The following is a 26,692-nucleotide window of genomic DNA, read 5'->3' as shown; positions in this document are numbered from 1 at the left end:
ATAGCAATACACGATACATCGCAATAAGCAAAACACCACAATACACAATAAGCACTGCATTACAATAAGCAATACAACACGTAAAGCATCACAATCAGTGATGTGTGTAATCAGTAATAGTGCACCATAATAAGTAATATGGCACATTATGTGATGCATCGCAATAAGCAAAGCACTATAGTATGCCATGCACCACAATATGCAATAAACGCAGAATTACAATGAACAATAAAGCATGCATGCACCATTATTTGCAGTGCACCACAACAAGCAATGCAGCGCAATGTGCAATGAAAAGTAAGGAAACAATGAGATTCATCCTGACTCAAAATGAAACTTGTCAATTTCCCCATGATGCTATCTGTCCAATGCCCTGTCCTGTGTACCTGGACCCTGTTGTGTTGGGAGAAATGATGTATACATACCTCTGGGTACATGCACAAAACTTGGTCCCTACAGGTCAAGCGGTTCCTGATGTGTTCAGGAATTAAATTAAAACTTGACTTAAAATCGTAACCAACTTCTGTAACACAAAAACGTAACTTATTTCTGTCACTCAAAAAACGTCACCACCTTCCGTAACATAAAATCGTCACTAATTTCCATTGCATAGAAATGGGCCCTTTTCAAGTTTGTGATTTTATATTATAGAGTAGATATATATGCAGTAGTGTACACAGGATTACTTTTTACTTTAAAAAAAAGTGTTATCTCAGTTCAGATTTCCTCTAAAAAAATTTTTTTAAATTTCTCCTTATCATAAAAAAATTTTGAGAGACTTTTTGATATTTATATTTTTACATTCTTTACAATATCAACAAATAAGAGACTAACATATGGTATTTCAGATTTCAAAATTAATTTGAAAATGAGTGTTTTTAGATTTAGCTTGTAGACTTGGTAATCACTAATTTAAAAAAAAAAAATCAGTACAGGAGACACTTGAAACACTCATTAGAAAAAGCAATTATTTTTCTTGTTTTTGCCACTGATGCAAGTCTAAGTTGTGCTTTTGTTCTCTTCAGTTTCAAGCATTTTTGATAGTTTGATCTTGCTTCTTTTACCAGAATCTACCCATTTTATATTTAAAATCGTGTCTGTTTTTGAGCTCACTCTTGATCATTACCTCAGTTTGATTCAATATACTTCGAGATAACTTTTTTTTTTGCTGGGTCATTCTTAGAATATTTATTAGAAATTCAAAGAAATTTAATAGAGTGATTAAAACTATAGACTTGAATTATTTTTAACTTACACAATAGTAATAGAATTAAATTATTTTTAATTTAAACTATAGAAATAAAAACTATAGAATAATGATTAAACTATTAGAAATTTAATAAAATGATTCTATTTTCACAAAATGCTTAGCATCTCCTGATGGTGGACAGATTCATCACTGCTGTTTTTCCAGTGTGATAATAAGTTCTTTCACGAACTTTTCCATTCTGTTAAAGGATACACGAATGTTTCATCAAATACAGCCAGTCAGGGAAAATTAATGTAAGGAATGCATAAATCAAAGGAGTCAACTTGTTTTCATAAAACAAAATAGCTGGAAACAGCGATTGAAGTTTTTTTTTTCATTGTTCTGTAGATGAGTGGCAATTTGTATAGTTTGACCCTATTTTATGTGTTGTTAGAAGTCTGGGCGCTGAATCCTGGAGAGGGGGGCATGAAGCTAATTCTATTTGTGGCCCCAAGAAATCAAATTGCAGGGAAGACAAATGATGTTATTGAAAAGTCAGTTTCTATTGTGATGCAGCTTCAAAGTTTCTTAAGAGAAAATTTTGTTTTTGGAGCAAGATGATGCAGAATTTAAGAATTCCAGCATTTTTGTAGCAAAATGTAGCAATAGGCCAGAAATTGCAGCAAAATTTGACAGATGTTGGAAATTGTAGCAGCTTGTAGCAATTGTAGCAGATTTTCAACTCCTGTCAATGACTGAGGGTGCGGTTTACAAATTCAAAACGTAAATTTAATTCAAAGTTCTGGAATTGGTCAAAATAATTGTCAAAAAATGTAATTGTTATTTATTGTGACCAAAAAAGAATTAAATAGTTGAGTTCGTTACATATGTGCACAGTCCCTAAAAATGGCAACTGCTGTGTGTGAGCTATAGGGGAAACTTGCCAAAACAGTGACTTAATATACACTTGATGCTCGATATAACAACCCCCTCCTCTTTCGTCCCGCCAAAAATGGGCATTATATTGGAAGGGTTGTTATATACTAGAAAGTAAAACATATATGATAGTCATTTTATGAAAATATTTGGGACTTATCCTATTGATTGTGAGATAGGTCAGTTTTGCCCTACTGTTGATATGTAAAGTAAAACTAACTGGGTTAGTACTAACAAAAGTTAGTGTAGTGATTTAGTAGTAGTAGTTTCTCTCTTCTGTAATCTAACAAAAAAGTTTTAACAAAAGCTGATTCTGCCCACTGGCAGTTGATTGACAAAATGGGGGAGGGGAGGAAAACATGTTACCAAGCAAAGCTCTCTGTACAAATTTAGCTGGGCTCAGGATTGCCGAAATGAAAGGCGTCAAGTTAGACGAGATATCTCATCATTACCGCTGTATGGGTTAAGCCACTGCACGTGATTTGAAAACTTTTTGTGACTGAAAGTATACTTCTAATGTCAACAGTTGCAGAGATATCTGAAATGCAAACAATCTGGGACAGCCTGTACACTCAGTTCCGGTTAAGTCAAATTCTGATAACTAAAATATCTTTTTAAATCAAAGTTTTCTTTCTGATCCAGAACCTTCAATATTATTTTAGTGTTAAAATTTTTCCTTAAGTCAAAACTTTCTTCCTTCAAATCAATGTTTTTGGGGATCAGATGACTTTTGAAACAATTGCATTTGTCCACCCAGTGATAGATTCATCAAAGATGTGGCATACATAAATAAAGAAAACTTCTTTCTCTCTTCCCCTTTTTACTCCAGTTTTTTTAAAGCACTTGCTAATGACAATGAACTTGGTCATCTGTGCTTGCAAATAATTTTTTGCACCTCTGGTCATGTCAAAATGACCATTTCGCTTTCATCCAGCCATGTTAAACGTCAGTACAAATTTTGATTGTGCATATTTTTCAAAAATTTCGAAGCAAAAATTGAATGCTTTTGATTTGAAAGAAAATAAAGGAACAAATTGTTGATGAAATGGGAAAAAAGTCTGATTCTTCAGAAAAAGTTTTTTGTTGAAAAGTAAAGCATCCATACGAATACAATATCAACAATCTTAAAAAAACAAGATTATTATTATTTTTTTCATTTCCAACATACAGATTTAGATTAGTTTAAAAAAAAAATATTTATCATAAAGAGGCTGGGATGCCTGTACGAATGTTTGAAAATTTACATGATAATTAATGAATTAAATATATAAAGCCTATGGCATGAACAGAAACATTAAAAAAAGGAAAAAAAACAACAGAAACATTAAAAACATTAAACATAAAAAAACATTAAACATAAAAAAAACCATTAAAAACATTAAACATAAAAAAAACCATTAAAAACATTAAACATAAAAAAAACATTAAACATAAAAAAAAAACATTAAACATAAAAAAAACATTAAAAACATTAAACATTAAAAACATTAAACATTAAAAACATTAAACATTAAAAACATTAAACATTAAAAAATATACAACATAAAAGAGATAAAATTATCACCGTCAAATAAAAAAAATACATAAAGATAAAAAATCAAGAACGTCTTATAGTGATGAACTCGCGATGCGAGGATCTGGGTTCGAACCCCACAGTGGTGGTCGGCTGAAGTTGGTTTTCTGTGGTTCCCAACTTCAAGGCGCAAATGCGAGCCGATCTCCCCGTTAAAAAGTCTCGCCACAGAGAGCAACAGTCCTACAACGATAAATCATTCAATCATAACACTTCACTCATAGTTTGAAAAACTGGTGGCAGATGGCAGCACTACACAAACAAGCATTACAGAGAAACAAAAAAACTTCACGTCAGGTTTCACTACACGTACATGCACATTCCCGCATGTACCGATTCGTTGGGAGTTCCGCGGGGGGGGGGGTGCATGTGTGGTGTAGTAGTAGTAGGTAGGGCCTCCAAAAAATGGCGCAGGGGTATATGATGTTCTTAAGTCAGCCACCTCGTTGGGCAATTTGCCTGTTGTGGCGTTGTATTTGTATTTGAAAAAACATACATAACGCAAAAAAAAACAAAGTTCTTAATGCATGTCGAGAAATGTAAAATAAAACATTAGATAAAAAATATATGAAAAAAAATGAAACTCACTCATGCATAGATAAACACGAACAAGAACAATTTTTTTTAATTGAAAATATACATAATATTAAAGTGGCAAAGCTAAATTGAATAAATTTTATTTTGCTCCTCCTAAAGGTCAAAATAAGAGTCCACATAGTCTATTGAAATTAATAATTTGAATAATGCTTTTTAAATGCTGCGTGTGCGGGTATATTTTGTATTTCTAGTGGTAGTGAATTATATAATTTTGGAGCTAAAAAATAATAAAAATGTTTACGAAAAATTTCTTTCCTACAAGTAGGAATATGGTAAATCATATGAGGTCTTCGCTCGGAAACATTATCTTTTAAACTGCATAAGCCTTTTTTACGGTTTAAGAAAATAATAATACGAAAAAGAGCATTATGGGCAAGGTTTTCTTATTTGTCCAAGGTTTTCTTCAAATGTGAATGAAATGAGAGGCAATAAAAAATTACTGCAAATGTTTTATAGAGAATTACTTTGCTTTCTCTTTAGTCATAAATTTTAATTCGTACAAATAGTGTGCATATGTTTGTACTTGTAATACATACATGCATGTGTTTTGTTTTTCCAATATTCTGATTCAAAAATCAGGCATTAGAATAACTCTTCCTTGCCAATTTGTTCATATCCAGTAGTTTGGCATTTCATGCTAATGCAATATTCATAAATGATTCTGTTATTATAAAAAATTAAAATTTTTACTGTTCCAAAATCAGAATTTCTGACAAGTCAAACTAACAATAACTAAGTTTTTGTCGGCCACTTCACATCCGACTCAGAGATTTAATTGTATATATGGCATCACATATAAAATATGTGAAAAATTGGAGAAGCATTGATGTTAATTGAAAAGCTACTACTTTTATTTTTTGAATAAGATGCACAAACAAACATAATGGACTATACAAAACTTAATCCTTCATGCACTTTGTGCACATTAGAAATGACTGCAGAATTTCTGACAAATTGGTACATGTCAGAATGTTGTGTGTGTGCGTGCGTGTTTTTTTTTGTTTTTTTTTGGTGACGTATGGCCCTACCATATTTGTGTTGTTGGAATTATGTGTTCTACAGTGAAAATGGTTCCTAAATTTTCATGTTGTGCATGTATATAGTGTTTAAGATCTGCCTGGGATCTGCAGAGAAACTTTTTCAAATAGGAGACCGGCTCGCATTCACATATCAAAGTTGGAAATTAAGTTGTTAGTTGAAGATGGAAAAAAATTTAGGCAGAAGAAATTGGCTGGTAGTTATAAACTTCCCATTCTGCATTTATCTTTTACTTGTAGCTCGTCACTTATGCAGTACGTCGTAAAGTGCTTCACAAAAGTGATATCTATGATCGTCCAAAAATTTAGATTTTTATTATTGTTATGTGAGTATTTTCATCAGTGATGCAAAAAGCATAGAATTAAACTAGATTGTGCAATTCAGGCTGTTACCAGAACTCCAGAGATAAAGTAATAGTGGTACATGATTTGAGAATGCTAATGCAGTGGAGAGAGGGAGAGGATTATTAACATTTTTATTCTAAAACACTCTTGATCCTCTTTTGAAAGGTTAATCTTGCAAACCAAGATACAGTCCACAGCATTTACTGTGATCACACCAGGACTCTGGGTTTCTGATAACAACAACAATGATAACTGTATCCGAAAAAAGTCCTGTTTGGAGGCACGGTGAACATGCATCCCGTTTAGTCGAATGGGACATATGGTAAACTATCATTGCTAAAATAGGAAAACTGTTTTTGTTTCCTCCATAATTGGTTGCAAAATATTCAATCGTTTCCATTTCTTTAAATTCTATTGTAAAACGGGAACAGTTTTTTTCTCTTTAAGATAAAACTCTACATTTTTGTTATCCAGCCGTTGTAAGGCATTAGAATGCAACTGTGTCCAATGCTTATCACACATTACAATATTGTCTTTAATGTACACAATACGTTTCGTAGACATCTTGCAAAAGAAATTCTCTCAGGAAAAGAAATTTGAATCTGGTCAACTGAAAGAAACTGATCAACAACTGAAGGAAAGAGCTTTTTTCTTGTCACATATTTGCCTTCACTGAAGAAAGGCCATTGCAGATGCAGTTCCACAAATACATGGATCACAGTGAATACTACAGACTGATTACGACAACAAGGGAGATGGGAGAGAACACCTTCAAGCCACCTAAAGTCTTGCAGCCTGATAATGAGAACTTACAGGAAAGAAAATAACTTCGGTTAAACCTAAGCTTTAAAATGCACCAAAAAAAACTTTCGATGGAAAAAATTTTGATAGCATTATCTGAAGTGCCGATAACTATAAACAAATTTTTTCTCATGTCATGATATAAATCCATTCCATTCTTTGCAACAATGGTAAAAATACCCACATAACATTATCCGTGATTTTAATAAGCAGCATTAACTGTACTTAATGCCTGCAGAAAGCCCAAACAGATAGTATGGATATGTTTTTTGGGGCTTTTGTGAATGTCAGGGAAGAAGATGAAACTCTCATCATAGGCTGGAACAAGAAAGACAAGTCTAAGAGCTATAGGAGGGTGGGGAGGAAAAAAGAAATCAAACTTAGACGAGTCTACTTTGAGACAAAATATCTGAGCTTTAAAGAGTTTAATATACGCACATATGAATTAACAAATATAAAATATTTTCAGAGATTTAATCAATGGAGGAATGAAATGCTCGAGAGATCATAAGAAAATCCACGTACCTATTTCCATATCCTTGGATCTTTTCCCTTTATTAAACAATGTTATCGTGAATGAAGTTATGTCTGATGGTATGTCTCTGTTAGGAAAAAATGAAGCAAATAAACGGCATTAAAACTAGTAAAACTGCAGTATTTAAATCACAAAGGGAATGAAAATAAAAATGATATGTGAGTAAAAATGTGACAATGGTTTTCATAGTTAGCAAAATGGTTTTGGGGATAGAATTTTTTTTTTTCTCTCATGTAGGTATTTATGGCCCATCAACCGAGAGCTATTGCGCAAGAGGCTATTCTTAGTAGAATTCCAGTATTTTTGTCACACTCTAACAGCACATACATATGCTGATAAAATTCTCTACCTGTGGTCTCTCTGCAAGGTATCAAAGGCTTACCTTTAGACAAGACAATGCCAAGTCACATCGTAACCTTTTCCCCTTATGCTATTTTAACAACTTGTGCCCCCGGAGATGTCTGCTCTCCACTTTATTCCCACTTCACTCATTCTCTGTCCAAGAACCACTTGAAATTCCATCATTATATAGCAGACATCTCCACTAATATGAGAGATTCTTCTCCACTGGGATAGGTTGCAGAGTCACATTCCATGAGAGCATTCAAAGGTAGAATATAAGGGACTGTCTTGACTTGTTTGGACAAAGGGAACTTGAGATTGGGAGAAATTTAAGTTTGAAAGCTGTGGAGTGCGAGGACGAAAGATTGTGAAGGACAAGGTAGGATGCTTAGCATTTGTGCGCTTAATTTTTCAACTTGACTCCATAATGTTTTTAAATATTATATATAGACCAGGGAAATTTTATTTGTCAAGCCCTTCTATAATCATTCCTTACAGTTCTGGGTTATTGCTACACAACAGTTTATGAACGTGACTTTAGATAATAACATAATAAGTGGAGGGAGAACAATCTTTTCATCCTGCAATATACTATAGGAGAAAACATAATTTTAAGGTTATTACATAAAAGTAAATTAAATGTCAACATTGAAAAAAATAAAAACATTTTAAAAATGTGCAAAAAACATATAATTTTTGGTTGTTTTAACAAGAAAACATACTCACTCTAATATGAAATCTTCTTCCCATATGGGATCTGGTGGGCATTTGACTTGTGTTCGGCAGACTTTGACTTGATTGAGCGAAATTATGCAGAATGGGTGGGGAACCAAACGAACGGGTAAACGATGTGCTTCCAAAAGTGTGAGATGGAGGCTTCGAACTTCTGTGACATTGTGACTAGGGGCTCTTCCTCTCGGAAGTTGTGGTGTGCACAGTGGTTTTATAGCCTGGATCCATTCCTTGAATGATAAACATTTAATTTTGCATGAAATTATGCACTTTTTATTTTAAAAAATTTTCTAAATCAGATATATAACTATAGTGTATTCTCTCACATTAGCTGTCATGCTGGAAAATTCTCTAATAACAGATTCTGTAAAATTCCCAAACATCTGGATTCAAAGAATTGGCTGAATTCACTGATTTGAATCTCATCTGTTCTCTGCATTTTAGAATATTATGAGCTATGTTGGAGGTAGTTTGAATTCTCTCCATGTTTGCTTTTGCTTATCAATTTGGTTATAATTATCAATTTTGGAAGTTGGATGTAAAGCATATCATTCTCGTAGATTAAATGAACTAAATGTAAAAATTTGACTGAAAATTTTTTTATATTCTTCTATCAGTGTTCAAGATTTGAATAAGCAGAGCAAAAAAAGTAAAGAATTGCACAGCAAAACATGATATTGTAATACAAAAGCAACAGCATATTTTTGTAATCCCTGAGCATGCAAAAAAAGTACAAGACACTGTATCAGGATGGCTATAATTTAGCTTAGAGCAATAAGTCAATGCTTAACTTTCATTATCATTGTCAAATTCCTGCACAAAACACATTAGCAGGGCTCCCAATCGAAAATTAGAAAAACTGGGACAAGGTGGTACCCCTACAGCAATATAATCACAGCCTTATGAAAAAAAAAAAAAAATTGAAAAAAATTTAAATAACATATTTTTTTCATAAAACTACTTCAGTATCCTGTAAAATTGACTCGAGACAAAGCAAAATAACAGAAAAGTCTGTCAACTCTCTTCAACAATGCACAGCAAATTATGAAGACATGCATGTTTTTTAAGAATGATGCTCTTTCCAGACTACTTCCAAAAGCACAGTGTAAATTGCACACACAATCCGATATAAATACGTCAAGGTGAACCAGATGGTTTTACTGCATTTTCTTTTTTTTAAAGGGATTTGTTTAGTTTTACTGTTCAATGCCAGTGTAATTGGCTTTGACAAAAGAAGCACTTTCATTTCTAGTTCTTTGCTGAACATTGTAAATATTGTTTATGCCTCTGCACACACATGCCCTTAACGTACAGAAGACAATTGAATGCTATTGGGTAGAGAGTCTATAGAATATGCCTATGTATTCAACTGCATTGTTATGCAAAAAACTTTTGTTTCGTCTATACATAAAATGTGCACTATAATTTTGAATGATAAATGTTAGTTGCTGTACAATGAATAGTCCAAGACCATGAAATAGTAAATACAAAACTTTTTCTATCCAGATAAAATTTTGACACAAAATGAGTTTTTGAACCTTCAAACTAAGCAAAATAAAAATTAATAGACTACATGGCCCACATACACCCCCTTCCCCAGATAACCTAAAAAAAATACAACTTCTGATTAGGCAGAATCATTAATCGCAATCTACTACATTTGTATTATTTGGCAATATTTCGATACATTTCCTTTTTCCATTTAAAAAAAAAGTTACATGAATTTTGTTGACAAGACTTGGTAAAAAGTAGGGAAGTAAGACAAAACCTAGAAAATAGGACAAAATCTTGGAAGTACGACAAAATTAGGACATTTTACCAAAAAGTAGGAAAAGTAGGACAAGTGGGAGCCCTGCATTTGTTACAGTGAAAACCATTTTATTTGGATCATGCATTTATTGCCAGCATTCAATATTTAGATTTGTATTGATTATGGGAATGTATCATTAAATCCTCATTTAAAACCTCACTTTTCTGGCATTCTGGGAATGGACAACATTAAAAAAAGCTGATGTCTCCTCAATTTCAATGGCATGCTGGCTCATGCACGAGGGCGGGGGTAAGGTAATTATAATGAGACCACAGATATTTTTAAGGATGGCCACATACATGTTTTCAAAGTTATGTATCAAACATTTGCATTTATGCATTTACCTGAGCCAGATCTGGTGAATTGGCACATAAGTAATATACAGTACTGATGCAAGGTAATGCTCGCTCAACCAGTTGAAAACAATTTGGCCTGAAAATCAGAAGATACAGAAATTATTATCGAAAGTAAACTGACCAATTACTTGTTACTTGTCTTCAGGAAATAAATGTAAAAAACGAGAAATTGTAATGCTTCTTAACTAACAAACGTTGTTCTTCCAATTCACTTTTAAAACATGAAAGAAATATTATAAAAAAACAAATGTGTACCAAGTTTAATTGTAAAATGTTAAAAAGAAACACAGAAACTGGTGTGGGCAAGACAAACCATATAATCTGAATACGAGTTTTGTTTACAATTGTCACATATGTTCAATATTCTGCCCTTTGGATACGAGACATACATCAACATGATAGTCAAATTTGTCCCATACTTTCAACAGCATGTATGATATTACTATAAAAAATTATGTAAAAAATTGTATTGTCACGATTGTGGGAGGAGGGAGGGGATAAATGCATTCACATTTCATACCGTGCACTGCCCAAGCTCTATTGACAATTGTAAATTTTAGTCATTGTCCGGGATGGGCGGCTGGGTGGTGTCAAGTGCTTTATTATGCATATGAAAATTACAAATTCATTACATGCACAATAATAAAACACACAAAAAAATTACATATAGCAAAAATTTATGCAATAGCAATTGGAGAAAAATTACAGAAAACAAAAATCACAATAGCAATTAGGGAAAAATTGCAAATAGCAAAAAAAAAAAAAAATAGAAATAGAAATTTACAACAGCAATTAAAAAAGAAAAAATCCAATAGTAAAAAATTTACAATAGCAATATATTTAGGAAAATTACAAAACAGCTCCCAAATATCACCGTTATGTGAACAGAAGCTTCATTCAATGTGGCTTTGTATTTTTAAGCTATGTCTCCACATTCCCGACCAGACCAGGTTCCAACCACTATGATTTTAGTGTGGCCCAGTTGAACCCTTAGTTCTCTCTGCTTTGCTGGCTGGGACCTGGCACTTTTTGGCCACTGGGACTTTAGTGTAGCCCGGTTGGACCCGTAGTTCTTTTTTCTTTGCTGGCTGAACCAGGTTCCAGCCACTGGAGATAAATGCAACAGAAGAAGAGATATATGGAATCTTTAAATGCTCCCCATTGGGGATGGGCAGAAATGCAACAATGAGATTGGATGTACAGGGGTGGGAAGTGAAGAAGTCCATTTCGGAGTAGATTTGGAGCAGCAAATTTCAGGATTCTGAGCAGTTTTGGAGCAGCAACTTGAGGATTCAGAGCAGTTTTGGAGCAGCAAAATATAGGATTCGGAGCAGATATTTATAAATTGGAGCAGCGAAATTAACAATATTTTCGTTAACCCTCACCCCTTTTCGAAATAAAACAACTGCACTGTCTTTTGCTATCAAACATCTTTTCATCAGCTTGTTTTTTGTTTTCAGTGTTTCAGGCTTTTGACACCTTGTTTGAAAGAGCGGCTGCCATAAAATTTTTCGCACCAGTCTATTTAAGATGATTGTTGCTTACTGAGAGCACTATTTGCTGTCTGGAACAGCCGCCCTTCGAATGGGCTAAAACATTTCTATAAAAGTTTTCAATTTTTTTATACTCGGAAAGAAATTGTTGCAAAATGGGAGAGAATTTTGGAAGAATCAACACGATGTTTGGTGATTCAGCACTAATTATTTGGCGAGATTGGCGATTTAATACTCGTTATTCAGCAACATTGGCGATTTAACACTCGTTATTCAACAACATTGGTGATTTAAGGCTCATTACTCTGCAAAGTTTGTAAATTAGCAATCGGCGGACATGCACTTTTTACTCCCGGAATGAAAATTTTTTTCACAAAACATCAGGATTTGATGCAATGATGATCGACTACAGTAATTTCTGTTGCTTCTAGTGGCGACTTTTTTTTTTTGAAAATGGAAACTGACTCACATTTGCGCTTTAAAGCTGAAAGACCATTGCAAACCATCTTCAGTTGCAAGATCATGGATAATATCAGGGTTTCGCGATGGAAAGCCTGATGTGTGTAGGGGCCGATAGTTCAAGTATAGTGGAATAAAACACGCTCTTTTCGGAAAGTATCGTTTCACAGCAAGAAGGAACAAATATTTTTTGACGTCCTTTCCGAAATTCCAGACATACTGAAGCAAAATTCGCTATTTGGCACAGAAAAGTATGAAAATACCCTATTGGAGCAGTGCGACACAATTGGCGCAGAGTTCCCACCCCTGGATGTACACTGGTGGCCAAAATTAAAATGTAAAATTGGCAGACCTTACATGCTCACTTGAGTACGAGACAAATTTGACTATTATAACAATGACAGGGCTTGATATATCGTGAAATAATTTAAGTGCCAGCCAAATTTCTTAAGAGCCAAACATATTTTTTTTTTAAGAACCAGAGGTCCAAAATATTTCTTTTTTTACTTTTTTTGGGACAGTGACACACTCCCTTGTCTTTCTGTGTAAACTGACATAATTTCCACAAACATTGCATTGTTCTCAGACTCCATTTCACTTATTGCACATTAAATTTTAGCTGCTAATGTCAATGTTTTGGTCGTTAGGGTGACCTAGCATCTCATAACACAACAAATCAAAAAAGAAATAGAGGGACCAGAAGACTAGCACATAAAAATGTGAGGTTTGTAAAATGTAGCATTGTCTTTATCCATTCTTCACTAAAACCACCATCCAATTCATTCATTCTCGCACTCGTATGTTCACAAGAAACAAAAACTTACCTCTCAAAAAGACTATCATGGACTATATATAAGTAGGTATAACTCAATTCGATTAGACCTTTTGGCTTTGTTCGCTAAAGGTGGTGGTGAAGAAAAAAAGACATTGTAAATGAGAAATAATTGTGAAAACGTGTGTGTGTGAAAAAAATGCAATTACCTGATGATTATACTATGCGCAATCTCAACAGACAGAAAAAATTTTACTTATCAAATATATAAATATATTGCAAAAAAAATGCATTTTTTATACATGAAAAATTGAAAACAAAATTAATGATAAGAAATGGAATTTGGAAGCATTATATGAAAATTGAAAAATTTAATTAACCAAAAAATTCAAAAACAATTTTTTTTTCATTCTTGAAACTTTATTGTCACTAACAACAAGGGTCATAAAAGCCTGTTGTTTTCATTGACCAAAAAATATAGATAATGCCCTACTCAAAATAAGATCACTACTAATTTAGCCATACGAGCACCTCTTAGGCATTCCTCTGGGGAATTTCTAACAAATTAGTACATGCAGGAACGCAACTCCGACTTATTTATGTTGTTAGAGTTATGCTTGTTTCATGTTATACTGGTGCTCTCATCTGGCTTCTATATTTTTGAAATGAATATGGCAAATGCTTAAATTTTTAATGTTACGTAAGTGTCGTTTGTTGAAGGTTTGCCTGCTCTGTGCAGAGAAAATTTTCAAACGGAAGACCAGCTGGCATTCATGCCTTGAAGTCTGAAAACCACAGAAAATTAACTTCAGCCAACCACCACTATGCAGCCAACAGGGTTCAAACTTGGATTCTCATGATTAGATTCCAGCACAATGCCCACACAACCGCACAGCAGGTACTCGAAATAAGACTGTAAATCAGAGTAACAATTTCTCCTTTGAAGCAATAGCATCCACTATCAAGTATTGCAACTGTAGCAAAATGGCGCTGTCCACATTGTAGGGAAATAAAGAGCCTGTGCGATGCAAGAACCATACTTAATTTTTCTGCTTCAACAATGTGGTCAAATGATCTTCTCGTATCGGACTTTTCTTGTATTTTCTGTACCTTTAATTGTATAATAAATATGTTTTGTCTTTATATTGTGAGAGAGCATTTGTGATTTCCTGTCTTGCACCCTCTACAATAACTGGATCATGTTTGGGTCAGTTGCTGTAGAGCAGTGTTTCCCAAAGTGGGTGATAGAATTGTCCGGGGGCAATAGAAGCTATGGGTATGACATAGCAATGGGTATGCTTGAGTTGGGGGGGGGGAGCAATGAGAAAAAAAAAATTCTGAAAAAGGGGGCGATGGAACAAAAAGTTTGAGAAACTGTTGTAGAAGGGGTGAGTATCGGTAAATCACAAATGCTTCGTTCATAATATAAAGACAATTGAAACATATTTATTATACGATTGAAGGCACAGAACCTTCAAGAAAAAGAAAAAAATATGGGCAGATTGAGAGACTGTGTTTGAGTGGTGAAATGTAAGTGCCATTCTTGCATTGCACAGATGCACTCTTTCTCTATGGTGCTGTCCTAGTGGTGGATGCTATCACCACATAACTACTACTGTTGTTCATATTGAAAACAAATGTTAAATTTTCTCTCTGTTCAAAAAGTATATTCTGGCAAAAACTACACAGGGAGGTGGAAGATTGATGGAGAAAGACTGAGCCCTCTATCAATGAAATGTGAAACTATAATTTTTTGTGATTTTAAATGATAAAATTTTCCAAACTAATTTTTAATAAGATAGAAATATAGCAAAATGAAGAGCATGAAGAAAACATTTAAAACTAATTTATTGACATCATACCCTTGGGTTGTCAAAGAATAAAAGTTGCTGTTCTTTGGCGCTCAACACGAAATACAAATTCTTCCACTTTCGATTCCCTTGACCTGGGTTAAAACAACCTGAGAATTAGATAACAGGAGCATCACACTTCATGCAGGAGAAAACTATTAATACTGAAAAACGAACAATAAAATATTTCAAAAATAACACAGGCAAACAAAATGAAAGGGGAGTCTGAAAGAGATCAGATGATCATAGCTTTCGTTAATGGAGAAATGGAGACACTCAATATTTTTCGTTTGCAGATTTTGAAACACAAATATAATGAAATATTTAGTTTGTAATTTCCAATACTTATGATGCATGCAATTTGCTAGTGAATTACACTATGTTTTCAAGTCTTGTCCTTTTTTTGAGTTTAGGCATTTTCCCCAATTTTCTAGAAAAAACTGAGCAAATTGTTCTGAAATTTTGGTCACATGAACCCTATGCTTGTACTTAAAATTTCCAGTAAAAATTTAATCCTGAGCGCATTTACAGGACCAACAAAAAATTGAATAAGAAAAAAAAGGTTTTTGATCAGAAAGACTGAAAATGATTTGTAATTTTAACAAAATATTGTATTAATTTTGTGCAGTACTTGTGTGCAATTTTTAATTTTTATGAAAAATTTTGCAGAAAAATTGGAACTACACGAGACACCCTTAGTAGGAATTTAGGATGCGACAATTTATTATTCAATATATTCAATGAGATATATGAACATTTTTATTAAGTAATTTTAATTAAGTAATTTAATCGTGCTTGCTCAGAAAAAATGTCTATTTTTATTTTTTCATAATTTGGTTGCCGGATATATAATGCAATTCATATAAAAATTCCAGTTGAATGTCACCAAAATTCATAAAGATATAGCACACGATATCAAGAGCTGTCATTTCAGTTACTGGATGAGAGTACCTAGATAAGGGATTTCCCAGAAATTGATATTTCGATTACATTCTATCATTTGATTATTTCGTTCAGTTTCTTCATTTTCACCAAACACATAATCATACATGTGTGTATGATGTTTAAGCATTTCTCTTATAGCGTCAAACACATGTCTTTGCTCATTCGCATAAAGCTATGGGCTTATTTTTGAAACAATCAAATAACAAAATAATCAAAATATCAATTTGTGGAAAATCCCCTATCATCCAAATAGTCTACACTTATGTGTAATGTCAATTTTTCTGTAAATTTAATAAAAAATTGGTTGAAAACTCTGTTATAAGCAAAAAACATGAGATAAAAATTGGAATTTTTATAGAAAATATTTATATATTTGTGAATATATGTGCTATTCTCACGAAAATGCACACAAATGTTGAACAAAGTTAGTACAATATTTTACTTTCGTAAAATATTGTACTAACTACTTTGAAATATTGTATTATAATACATAACAGATCATGTATTTTTTATCATACAGGGCTGATCAAAAATCTTTTTTCTTATTTAATTTTTTATCAGTCCCCTAGATGCACTGGTGACTGGTTTAACTGGAAACTGAGTACAAGTATAGGGTTCATGTGACCAAAATTTCTGAATAATTTGCCCAGTATTTTTCTTGAAATTTGAGAAAATGTCTAAAATCTTTTGATTCTCAATGTCAATCAATTTGAAATGTCTCATCTTTAGACTTTTGTCTAAAAGTCATTTTGATCACAGATCCAAAATGACTTTGGTTCCACAGATTGACTATGTCAGGAACAAGGCCATACAAGCCCTAGGCATGCTCTCTAAAATGGCATTTCCTCAAGAAATTTTTTTTTTCAAATATATAGTGTACTAAAATACCTTTTTTCACATCTAATGAGCCTTTTAACATCACTGTTTCATTTATGCTGAGACTTAGTTTATTCATTTTTCACAAAGACATAGAGCATCACATTTGTCACTGCAGTCTCCGATGGCAAATTGGTGCGAAGTAGTTATCTATATTCAACTATGTCAAGCACAAAAACCCTAGTACAAGTATTTTTTCCCCCACTCAAAAATTTTAATCTTTTTTCCTTCTCTTGTATTGTCTCCATCATACAGAAAATTTTATCAGATTTCAAAGATCTCAGTTTTGGCTTTTTTCTGTGTCAAAAAGATAAAAAAAAAACATTCACCAAAAATTACAGAAACTGCTCGAGAGTTGACAAGTTAAATGATGAATGCTTAAAAAAAAAGCTTTGACATTCTTCATAATAAAACTGAAACTGACAGTTGCAATAATTATGATAAAAAGATTAAAAGTGTGGTTGCATTTCTCACCCTAAAAGATATTGATTTAGAAAAGGCTGATATCAGATGATCACTGATATGAAAATAAAAATAAAAACTGATAAGATAAAAAAAAGATCTAATCTGACCATGAAATGCAGGTTATTTTTTTTCCAAAAATGTTCAGCACACCACAAACACAAACTAATCAGATGATTCTCAATGGCAGATAAAAAACATTCAGATTGAACTATCAATAGTTGAAGTTGAATTTCATATAATAAATTCAGCTCACACTGAAGCATTCCTAATTCTAGTTGACAAGCTTAGTTTTTATGAGCAGTATAGTTTAGTTTTTTGGCCAAGGTTTTTCTCTTATTTCTTCATTTTAATTTATTTTGGATTGCTATATGTAAAAGTAATGGACATTCACAAAACTGTTATAGGCATTTTTTATTTTTTTAACTATATAGTTGAGTAAGTGGCCTGTTGTTTGGCCCCTGTATCTAAACCATCAAACCATACATGCTCAAGCCATGGCCCGTGGGCCAAATGTTGACTCTCAGTCATCTGATGTGGCCCATGATAAATCCCTCAAATGGCATACGAAAAATCATCAGATAACTTTACCCATGGCACATTGAGATAATTTAAGCTGCCAATGACATGAATCAAGATCACTTAAGCAAACCCAAACACATTTTCAAATAACTTGAGCGACCTGCAGCACACACCTCCAGTTTACTTGAGTGGCCGATGGCACATTACTGGAGTGCAAGGGAGGATCTGGTGCCCCAGGCACACACACACTGGCCCAGGAAGGGCGCCAAGTTTACTCCTTTCTGCTCAAAACAACGGGGGTGGGGGTACTAGAATGGACACTGGTCCCGGGCAAGAAAGTAGATTTTTATTTCTAGTTGTGACCCTTGCACACTTCCAAATCACTTGAGTGGCTCGTAGCACAGTTAAATTGCCAGCAACATTTTTTATAGATCACTGCAGTGGCTCTTGGCACATTTCTAGATCATTTAAGTGACTCAAAGTGCATTTCCAGATCACTTAAATTACCCACAGCATATTTATAAATCAGTGGTTTAGTGGCATATTTCTAAATGGCCCATGGCATGCTTGATTTTAAATAATCTAGGTGAGTGACTCACAGCACATTTTCAGATAACTCAAGTGGACCGTTAAACATGTTTAGACCACCTGAGTGGCCTGTAACAATAAGCCTGTCCAAAAGGGTGAGCACCTTCATTAAACTATTAATGTATTTTTGTTTAGTTCATTTGTTCTGTTATAAGATGAATTGGCTCAATCTTTCAAAGTGATCCTTGTACATACAACATATAAAAAGTAGTTGCATAAAAGCAGAAATCAGGTTAAAAAAAAAATTGAAATATAGGTTTTTGAAGAATGGGCAATCAATTTTAGATCGCTATTATAATCTACACACTATACACAAGAAATAAAAAGTTTATTCACTTATCATATTTAACTACAATAAGCAAAAAAAAGTTGCAGGTAATAAAAACTACTCACTCTTTTTGTTGAGGTACCCCTTCATGCGAATTCCTTTGTTGCGTTTGATGATACCAGATTCTCTGCTCTCACGTAGAGTAGCATAGATATCTTGAGACTTTTGTTGCATTTCTTCAGCTCTTGAAAGTTCTTTTGATTCATAAGGTGCCTGAACATATAAAAAACATAATTATTCATGAAGAAATGTGATAGAATAATAATAACTTTCACAAATATCAAATGTAAATGTTTTAAATGTTACTTCATTATCACAAGAAAAGTAAAAATGCAGAAAAAAATGTTTATTTAAATTTAATGTGCACATTTTCCCCCTTAAAAATTAAATATGATTATCTAGATAAGTGTTAGTGACAATATATAGGAAAAAAAGATTTTTGCAGATGAAGGAATAAGATTACTGTGTTTCCCCGAAAATAAGACCCAGTCTTAAATTAATTCTTGCTCCAAAAGGTGCATTAGAGTAGGGGTCTTCAACCCGCAGCCCGCTGTCGATGTTTTGGTGGCCCGCCAAAACATTTGGATTGATTGACGCAATGTCATTCAAAAATAGGGTAAAACGAAGATTTCAACAAAAAAAAAATTACCCAGCTTCACATAGACATAACAAGGACAAGCTGATCAGTGTACAGTATTTAGCTTCTTAATAATGCCTTAAACGCTAAAGAAACCACACCATACACTTCTTCACCATAAATAACTTTGAGTACATCCCATTTTTCTTGAGTGGGAGAAAGCATAAATGGACAGAATTTCCATGGTATCGTATTTCTTGGGTGCACGGTTGGGAAAGGAGCAGATGGATGTATGCATCTGGATTGGTTGGAAGAAGGATTTGTACAATATTTTTTTTGGTACAGCTAGTGTATTTGTGTTTCTGGTCTTTGAAGCCTTTGATCAGAAGCCTTTTAGTCTTTAAATGAGTGCATGATGGGGAACCATGATAGCAAAAAAAGGAACATTGAAGAAAGAGATTTTTTCAAGAAAAGTGGTCATCCTTTTATTTTTTCGTCTATCACAAGGTTAAAGCAGTTTATCTCATTTGCAATGAGAGCATGGCCATGATGAAAGAATACAACAGACAATACAAGAAGACATTATGATACCAAGCATACCAGTGCAAAGTATTCTTGATTGGAGGGACATTTTCGAAGTGAAAAAGTCAATGAATTTAAATCGAAGCTAAACTGTCAACAGTCATTATTCTTCAGAAAAAATGAACAGTCTGTGAAAATTGTATTCGTGTTAGTTATATAATAGCAGAAAAAATTGTGAAATGCAGGAAGCCCTTCATCGATGGGAAATTTGTTAAAGAATGTCTCAGTTGATGTGCTTTGCCCGTCACAGGATCAAGCTGTTTCGAACATTAGTTTGTCTGGTGTGACAGTAGCAAGACACATGAAGGATCTGTCAGCCGATGCATTCAAGAACTTCAAATCCAAATGAGAAGAATTTTTGTTTTACTCATTAGCTGTGGATGAATCGACGGATGCAACAGATACTGCATAAGCATGGTATTGACAAAAACTTCAAAATTGTTGAGGAGTTAGTGTCGTTGCACTTACGGATACCACACAAAGATTCAACTTATATTCAAGTTTGGCAGAAACATTGGCCAGATGTGAGTTGGACTTTGGCAACATATCTGCCATAACTACAGATGGTGCTCCCTCTATGACTGGTCAGAAGACGGGTAATCACATTGATAAAGTCAGATGCAGAAAAATACAGAAATATGAAGATAATGGCTTTCCACTGCATCATACATCAGGAAAACTTGGGCAAAAAGTTTTTCCTCCAACTTTGAACATATAATGTCTATTGTAGTGAAAGTTCATTCGATCCAAAGGACTTAACCATAGACAGTTTTAAAAATTCTTAGAGGATTTGAAAGCTGAGCATGGTGATGTTATTTATCATACAGAAATACACTGGTTGAGCCGGGAAAAGATGGTTCAGCGCCTGTGTTTTTCGCACCGTTTTTCTTAAAGGAGGAAGCTGATGAATTCATGAAATCCAAAGGAAAACTCATGGGAGAGTTTCAAGATAAAAAGTGGGTGAGAGATTTCGCATTTCTTGTCGATATCATTGGTAATCTGAACGATCTAAACTACCGCTTACTGAGAGAAGATCTACTTGTCCATAATCTTTGACTACATGAAAGAGTTTGAAACCAAATTAGTCCTTTGGGAATGTCAATTGCAAAACAAAAACTGTATACATTTTCCTAAATTACTGGAGTTGGTAGATAGTTCTACAACCTGGAAATCAGACGATTATGTTCAGTGCATTTCAACTCTGAGAACGAAATTAAGAAGCAGATTTTCTGACTTCCGGTATGCAAGGGGACCCGGGTTCGATTCCCGGAGGAGACACAAATTACTTTTCTTTCTAAATACTAATTTTGGCATAACATCCAGAAAATTCAATTTCTCAGTATATTTCGGGCCGAAAAATATCTTCGCTTAATACTAATTATGTTTGGCGCAAAATCACATTTTATGTAAACTAAAAAACTCAGTAACCAGTATTTTAGCGCATAAAATTTACATCTGTATGCAGCATAAAAATTTAAAAACAAATTAGTTTCATACCATATGTGGTGTATTTTCATGCTGCACATTAGTTTGAAATCAACAACGGTTTTATTACAAGAATTATAGTATATAGATATGTTTTTATTCAATAGGCGACAGCAGGGAGTCCTAGCTTAACAGTGTTTCTCATTTATAATAACAAGGTATGAAATGTGAAATATTTAGTTTTTTTTTGATAATTTTTATTTATAAATATTAAATATTTATACAGAAGATTAATAAATTTTCCCTCCTGATATTTTTTTCTTCTTTAAAATGTTGAAGAACACTGTATTAAACTGTACAAGACCTAGGTTTTTAGTGCCAATAGGCAAATAGGTAATATTTTATCCATTTTGCCTTACAATTCAACACTATAATGCTCTCAGAAAGTTTTTTTTTAAAGACATCCTGGTTTTTATTAGGATTTGTCCCGATTTCCCAGTTGCATCTGGCCACTCTTTTCAAAACCTGTGCCTGCCCAAGTCCAGTCATATGCTGTATATAAAGTTAAGAATCTATAAGTGAGGTGAATTGTAACTTCAGTGACTCCTTTTCCAAAGCCAGCAGGGTGCAAAATTATAAACTTGTTTATTGACTAATTTTAGATGACCACATTCTTTAAAAATTTTTGTATTTTTTCAAAATTTTGACTTTCTACACTGCTCAAAACCATTAGGGGAGCACATGGTTTTAACAAAATTACGCAAAGATGTATACCGATAAGTAACATAAAATGAATCATCCATAATTTAAAGCCTAGCAGGAAGAAGAAAACTTCATATGCAAATCAAAGTTCATGACGTCAAAAACCAGAAAAAGGAGATAAGGGCAGAAATCGGGATGTTGCAGAAACGTCTGTTTTACTGCCGTAACTGTGAAATTCGATTGCGCAGTATTTTTTTTTGAGACAAGGTGACTTGAGGATGTCTCAACAACGTGATTTACCGGAATCCATAGCATGGCGTGTTATAGGCAGACTGGAATCCGGGCAAACACAACGTAGTGTCGCGGACGCTGTTGGAGTCGCCAGAAGTGTTGTTGCAAGACTGTGGAATCGATTCCAAGAAACAGGAAATGTTAGACGTCGACCAGGGCAAGGTCAGCCACGCGGCACTACAGCAACTGATGACCAGTATATACGGTTAACAGCCCGTCGAAACAGAACAGAGAATGCTACGCAGCTGCAAAGATGGTTGCTCTTGACAACAGGACGAAGGGTGTCCAGCCAAACAGTACGTAATCGGCTTCATGAGGGAGGGCTCTATGCACGTTGTAACATAGCCTTGTTGACGCTCGCCTGACCTTTGCCCCTGAAGTTATGGTAGTGCATGTGTTTTGTTTTATTATTGCATTTGTGTTATGTCTATTATATACTTTATGTTTATAATTATTTCCTGTCGACTAAACAAACTTGTTACTTACGGACGTTTTCGGTGCCGATGTGTCACGAACTGGTTAGGAAGAAAGGGAAACTAGTTTCCGAACTTGCCGCTTGGAACGCCGATGTCGATGGGGGCGCATGTGCGTTACTCCTCATTTGCATGCTTAGTGATTTGGGAGCTATATATAATCACGTCCGTGCTTCAAATGGTGCTTCAGTCATATAGCGCTAGAATCGCTAATCATCCGAACAACTCGGCTGGTCCGATGTTCCCGTCAGTTGCTCTCCAAGAATGCCGTTCAGGGATGTCTGCTGGTGTCCGTTCTCGATCTTAATGCCTTCGTAGATCTTGCCGACTGCGATCTGGCGTTGGCTGGCATGGTCAATAGCAGTGATCTGATAGTTTCCTCGTATGACGCTGCAATCTGATACTTCCACGTGTAGCACGCCGATGTCCGCGATCTAACGACGCCTCTTCATCTACGCCCTGGGTTCGTCGAGATATCCGTTAACTGGACTCCATCATTTGATTGCCGAATACCTTGTGTGGTTCTGCCGGTGTTTGGGATATAACATCGCCTCATCTACGCTCTGGGTTTGTCACGATATCCGTCATCTGACTTCTACTGCTTGATCGGTGAAGACCAAGTGTGGTTCTGTCGACGTCCGTGATCCGATTTCGCCGCCTCGTCGACGCCTTGGGTTCGTCGCCGAACTCTGTGTGATTCTATTGACATCTGTGCTCGAGCATCGTTTCTTCAAGACCATAGCTGAGTGTCACTTCCACCCTAATCTTTTCACTATAAGTATACTTTGCGATTTTTCTACTAGTGAAGGGTTTGCCCTTAAATTGATGTCTTAACTAATGTTTTAATTTGTAATAATAGAAATAAATAGTTGTTCGAAACTGTTTTGTTCATTGGCAGATAAAGACATACGTTGCAACGTAGGCCAATGGTCTGCATTTACAGACGAGTCCCGATTCAGTCTGGAGTGTGACACCTGACATGTTCTGGTATGGAGGGACAGGGGCACTCGAAATAACTCTGCATTCGTTCGTGAAAGGTCACAATACAGACGAGCTGGTTGGATGGTATGGGGTGGAATCAGCATAGGCGGACGTACGGACCTGCATATCATTCAGAATGGCACTTTGACGGCCCGAAGGTATGCAGACGAGATACTGCGACCTCATGTCATCCCTTACGCTGGAGCCATTGGAGATTCCTTTGTTTTCCAGGATGATAATGCCCGACCGCATAGAGCTCGTCTGGTGGAGAACATGCTTGAAGCTGAAACAATACAGCATATGGAATGGCCAGCGTGCTCTCCTGACCTGAATCCAATCGAGCATGTTTGGGACATGCTCGGACAACGCATTGCTGCGCGACCAAGGCCGCCTGTTACTGTCTGAGACTTGCAGATTGCACTTCTTGAGGAGTGGAACAGTATTCCCCAAAGTCTGACCGATAACCTAATCGCATCCATGGCAAACAGGTGTGCAGCAGTCTTAGCTGTTCGAGGAGACCACACGCCCTATTAAAACTCATTCATCATGTCTAAACAGTACTTTTTTTTATCGTTTACATGTAACCAAATTGTTCCCCCAAATCATCTTTTCATGTTTTTTTCCATATTTTCAAAGAATTAAAGCTTAATTCAAAATTTTTGTACGTCTTTTTTCTGTATTGCGCATTGATACGCGTGTACCGCATTAAGCCGCTGTGGTGGTCGAGTGGTTATAGTGACGGACTCGCGATGCGAGGATCCGGGTTCAAACCCCACAGTGGTGGTCGGCTGAAGTTGGTTTTCGGTGGTTCCTAACTTCAAGGCGCAAATGCGAGCCGATCTCCCTGTTAAAAAGTCTCGCCACAGAGAGCAACAGTCCTACAACGATAAATCCTTCAATCATAACACTTCACTCATAGTTAGAAAAACTAGTGGCAGATGGCAGCACTACACATAACAAGCATTACAGAGAAACAACAAAGCTTCACGTCAGGTTTCACTACACGTACACGCACATTCCCGCATGTAACGATTCGTTGGGGGGTTCCGCGGGGGCGGGGTGCATGTGTGGTGTAGTAGTAGTAGGTAGGGCCTCCAAAAAATGGCTCGGGGATCCATGATGTTCTTAAATCAGCCACCTCGTTGGGCAATTTGCCTGTTGTGGCGTTGTATTTGTATTAGTCTATTGTATTTGTATTGTATTGTACTATCCATTGTATGGCAATACGTGGCTGTCTCGCACGGTTTTCTTCACTGTTTTGCTTGTTCCCCTAATTGTTTTGAGCAGTGTATATAAAAAAAATTATCACTTTTGAAAATTTTTTATGCAAATAAAATCAATTTGTTTTTTGATTTTTTTAAAGTAAATCCAATGATAATATTTTTTGGGCATGTAAAATATTGATTCGGGGATCTATTATTTTAAGTTACATGCCCGACTAGGCATGTTAATTATTGGAGATTTTTCCATCCCTGATTCAAATGTGTTTGTACCGGTACATGAACTAATATTATATGAGTAAACAATGTAGCTTTGCACTTACTTTCAGCACTGGATCACCCAAATGATGCCCTTCTACAATTTGTTCTACTTTATACCTGCTGACAACAGCCTCCAAACTACATTAACCAAAAACAAATTGAACTAATGTCAAAATCGAAAAAAAGGGTAAAAATTTTTTTTACGTGCTATATATATATGCACACCTCAAGAATGGTTTTAATAAGTACTGTTAACTCCCCATTCAACAGATCAATCGGAAGAAAAAAATACAAAGTTTACAAAATCAATATAAACACAAAATTTTAGAAACATTTAACTGCAATTTCATTAACGACAACAACGAAATAACATTTACACTATTTTTAGATGAATATATCCTGCATTTCATCAGTTTTTTTTTTTTTTTTGTTTCTTTCCAATGAAGTTACAGATATTAATATTGTCATCCTTATTGTGATTAGACAGCTGGGAATTAAAAGATTTTATTTTTCACTATTCGGATACGGAAGAAAAACTATCACAATAACAAAGAACTTGGATTGTCTAATAGAAGATTTAATTTTTCACATTCGCAGCACCCTTGCTTGTTTTTGAGACACTTTTGCGGTACCAAAAAGGGACATGACACATAGATTGGAAGTCACAAAGCTATTATGTTTCATCCCTAAAACAGATTTTGATGTAACCCTTGACCAATACCACTGCAAAATGGTGCACTGTGCCTTGCTGTTTGAGTGTCATTAGTCTGCAATGATTGATCAATGCGGTTTTCCAAACATCAACCCTTCCATCTCTATGATTGATTGGAAATTGAGTCTCGAAACCTTGGAATCATCATCGGATTCTTCATCTTGCAACAATTTTGTTAATTGCTAGGCCAATTTTTCCAGCAAGTTCCATGGCATCTGAACTAATTTTATGTCTCCTGAATGTAATTTCAAGTTGTAATGCAATCATTTCAACTTCAGAAAATGACTTCTCATCTGAACTTATTGTACTACTATTCAAATGGCAGCCATTTTAGTCATTAATGTTTCAAAGACATAGGCCTAATAACTATAAGATTAAACTTCATTTTGGATTCTTTTTGAAGAAGCAAATGTTGGCCAATGAATCCATTTTGTCTGTAGAATCAAAATCTGTCTGTTAAATTGAGTTTTTATAACATAGCATAAAATCTTCTTTTCTAGTTTTTCTTTTTGATAATTATCTTTAATAATGCTTAATAATCTTTGATAATTCTTTTTCCATCAACACACTCAGATGCTGTATAATAAATTTGGTTGCTTTTAAAACAGAAATTTGAATAATATATATTTGAATTTTCAGAAGAAAAAAAAGTTACAAATTAACTGGCTTACCTATCAAAACTTCGACCACCCATAATATAACGATTGCCTCGTTTTTCGATACGAAATCTTTGTATTGTGTTGTTGATGTGAAAAAATAAAGAATAATTTCCAGGAGAGTTATCACTTGGTCTAACAAGGAAGCTACCAGGGCCCACTGAAAGAATGGGAAAATATATACACAAACTAATAAATTTTCAGTATTTTTAATTTTGTACTTTTTTTTTTTTATAACCAATAATTAAAATTCACTTCCACAGT

The 26,692-nt window shown here is 34.6% G+C and overlaps 1 protein-coding gene across 4 annotated transcripts in view; it reads right to left on the bottom strand.

The window, feature by feature from the left end:
- Positions 1-26,692, bottom strand: part of vap (RAS p21 protein activator vap) — an 84,828-nt gene that overhangs the window by 33,239 nt on the left and 24,897 nt on the right. For 2 of the 4 annotated variants that reach the window (XM_089255673.1, XM_089255674.1), the window contains exons 7-14: positions 26,444-26,588; positions 25,123-25,198; positions 18,614-18,761; positions 14,840-14,937; positions 13,030-13,103; positions 10,242-10,329; positions 8,082-8,317; positions 7,004-7,080 (exon numbers count right to left, since the gene is read on the bottom strand). In XM_089255673.1, coding sequence (XP_089111799.1) covers positions 7,004-7,080; positions 8,082-8,317; positions 10,242-10,329; positions 13,030-13,103; positions 14,840-14,937; positions 18,614-18,761; positions 25,123-25,198; positions 26,444-26,588 — 942 coding nt within the window. The remainder of the gene's footprint in view (positions 1-7,003; positions 7,081-8,081; positions 8,318-10,241; positions 10,330-13,029; positions 13,104-14,839; positions 14,938-18,613; positions 18,762-25,122; positions 25,199-26,443; positions 26,589-26,692) is intronic. The other 2 variants (XM_089255675.1, XM_089255676.1) reach the window with 1 other exon arrangement.

The sequence above is a fragment of the Pholcus phalangioides genome, unplaced genomic scaffold, assembly GCF_987345545.1.
Source record: "Pholcus phalangioides strain wild (caught in Gottingen) unplaced genomic scaffold, Ppha-v1.0 ptg000172l_1, whole genome shotgun sequence".
NCBI classification, from domain to species: domain Eukaryota; kingdom Metazoa; phylum Arthropoda; class Arachnida; order Araneae; family Pholcidae; genus Pholcus; species Pholcus phalangioides.
Note: the sequence above shows the minus strand (reverse complement) of the source record. Positions and strands in the feature narration are given on the sequence as shown.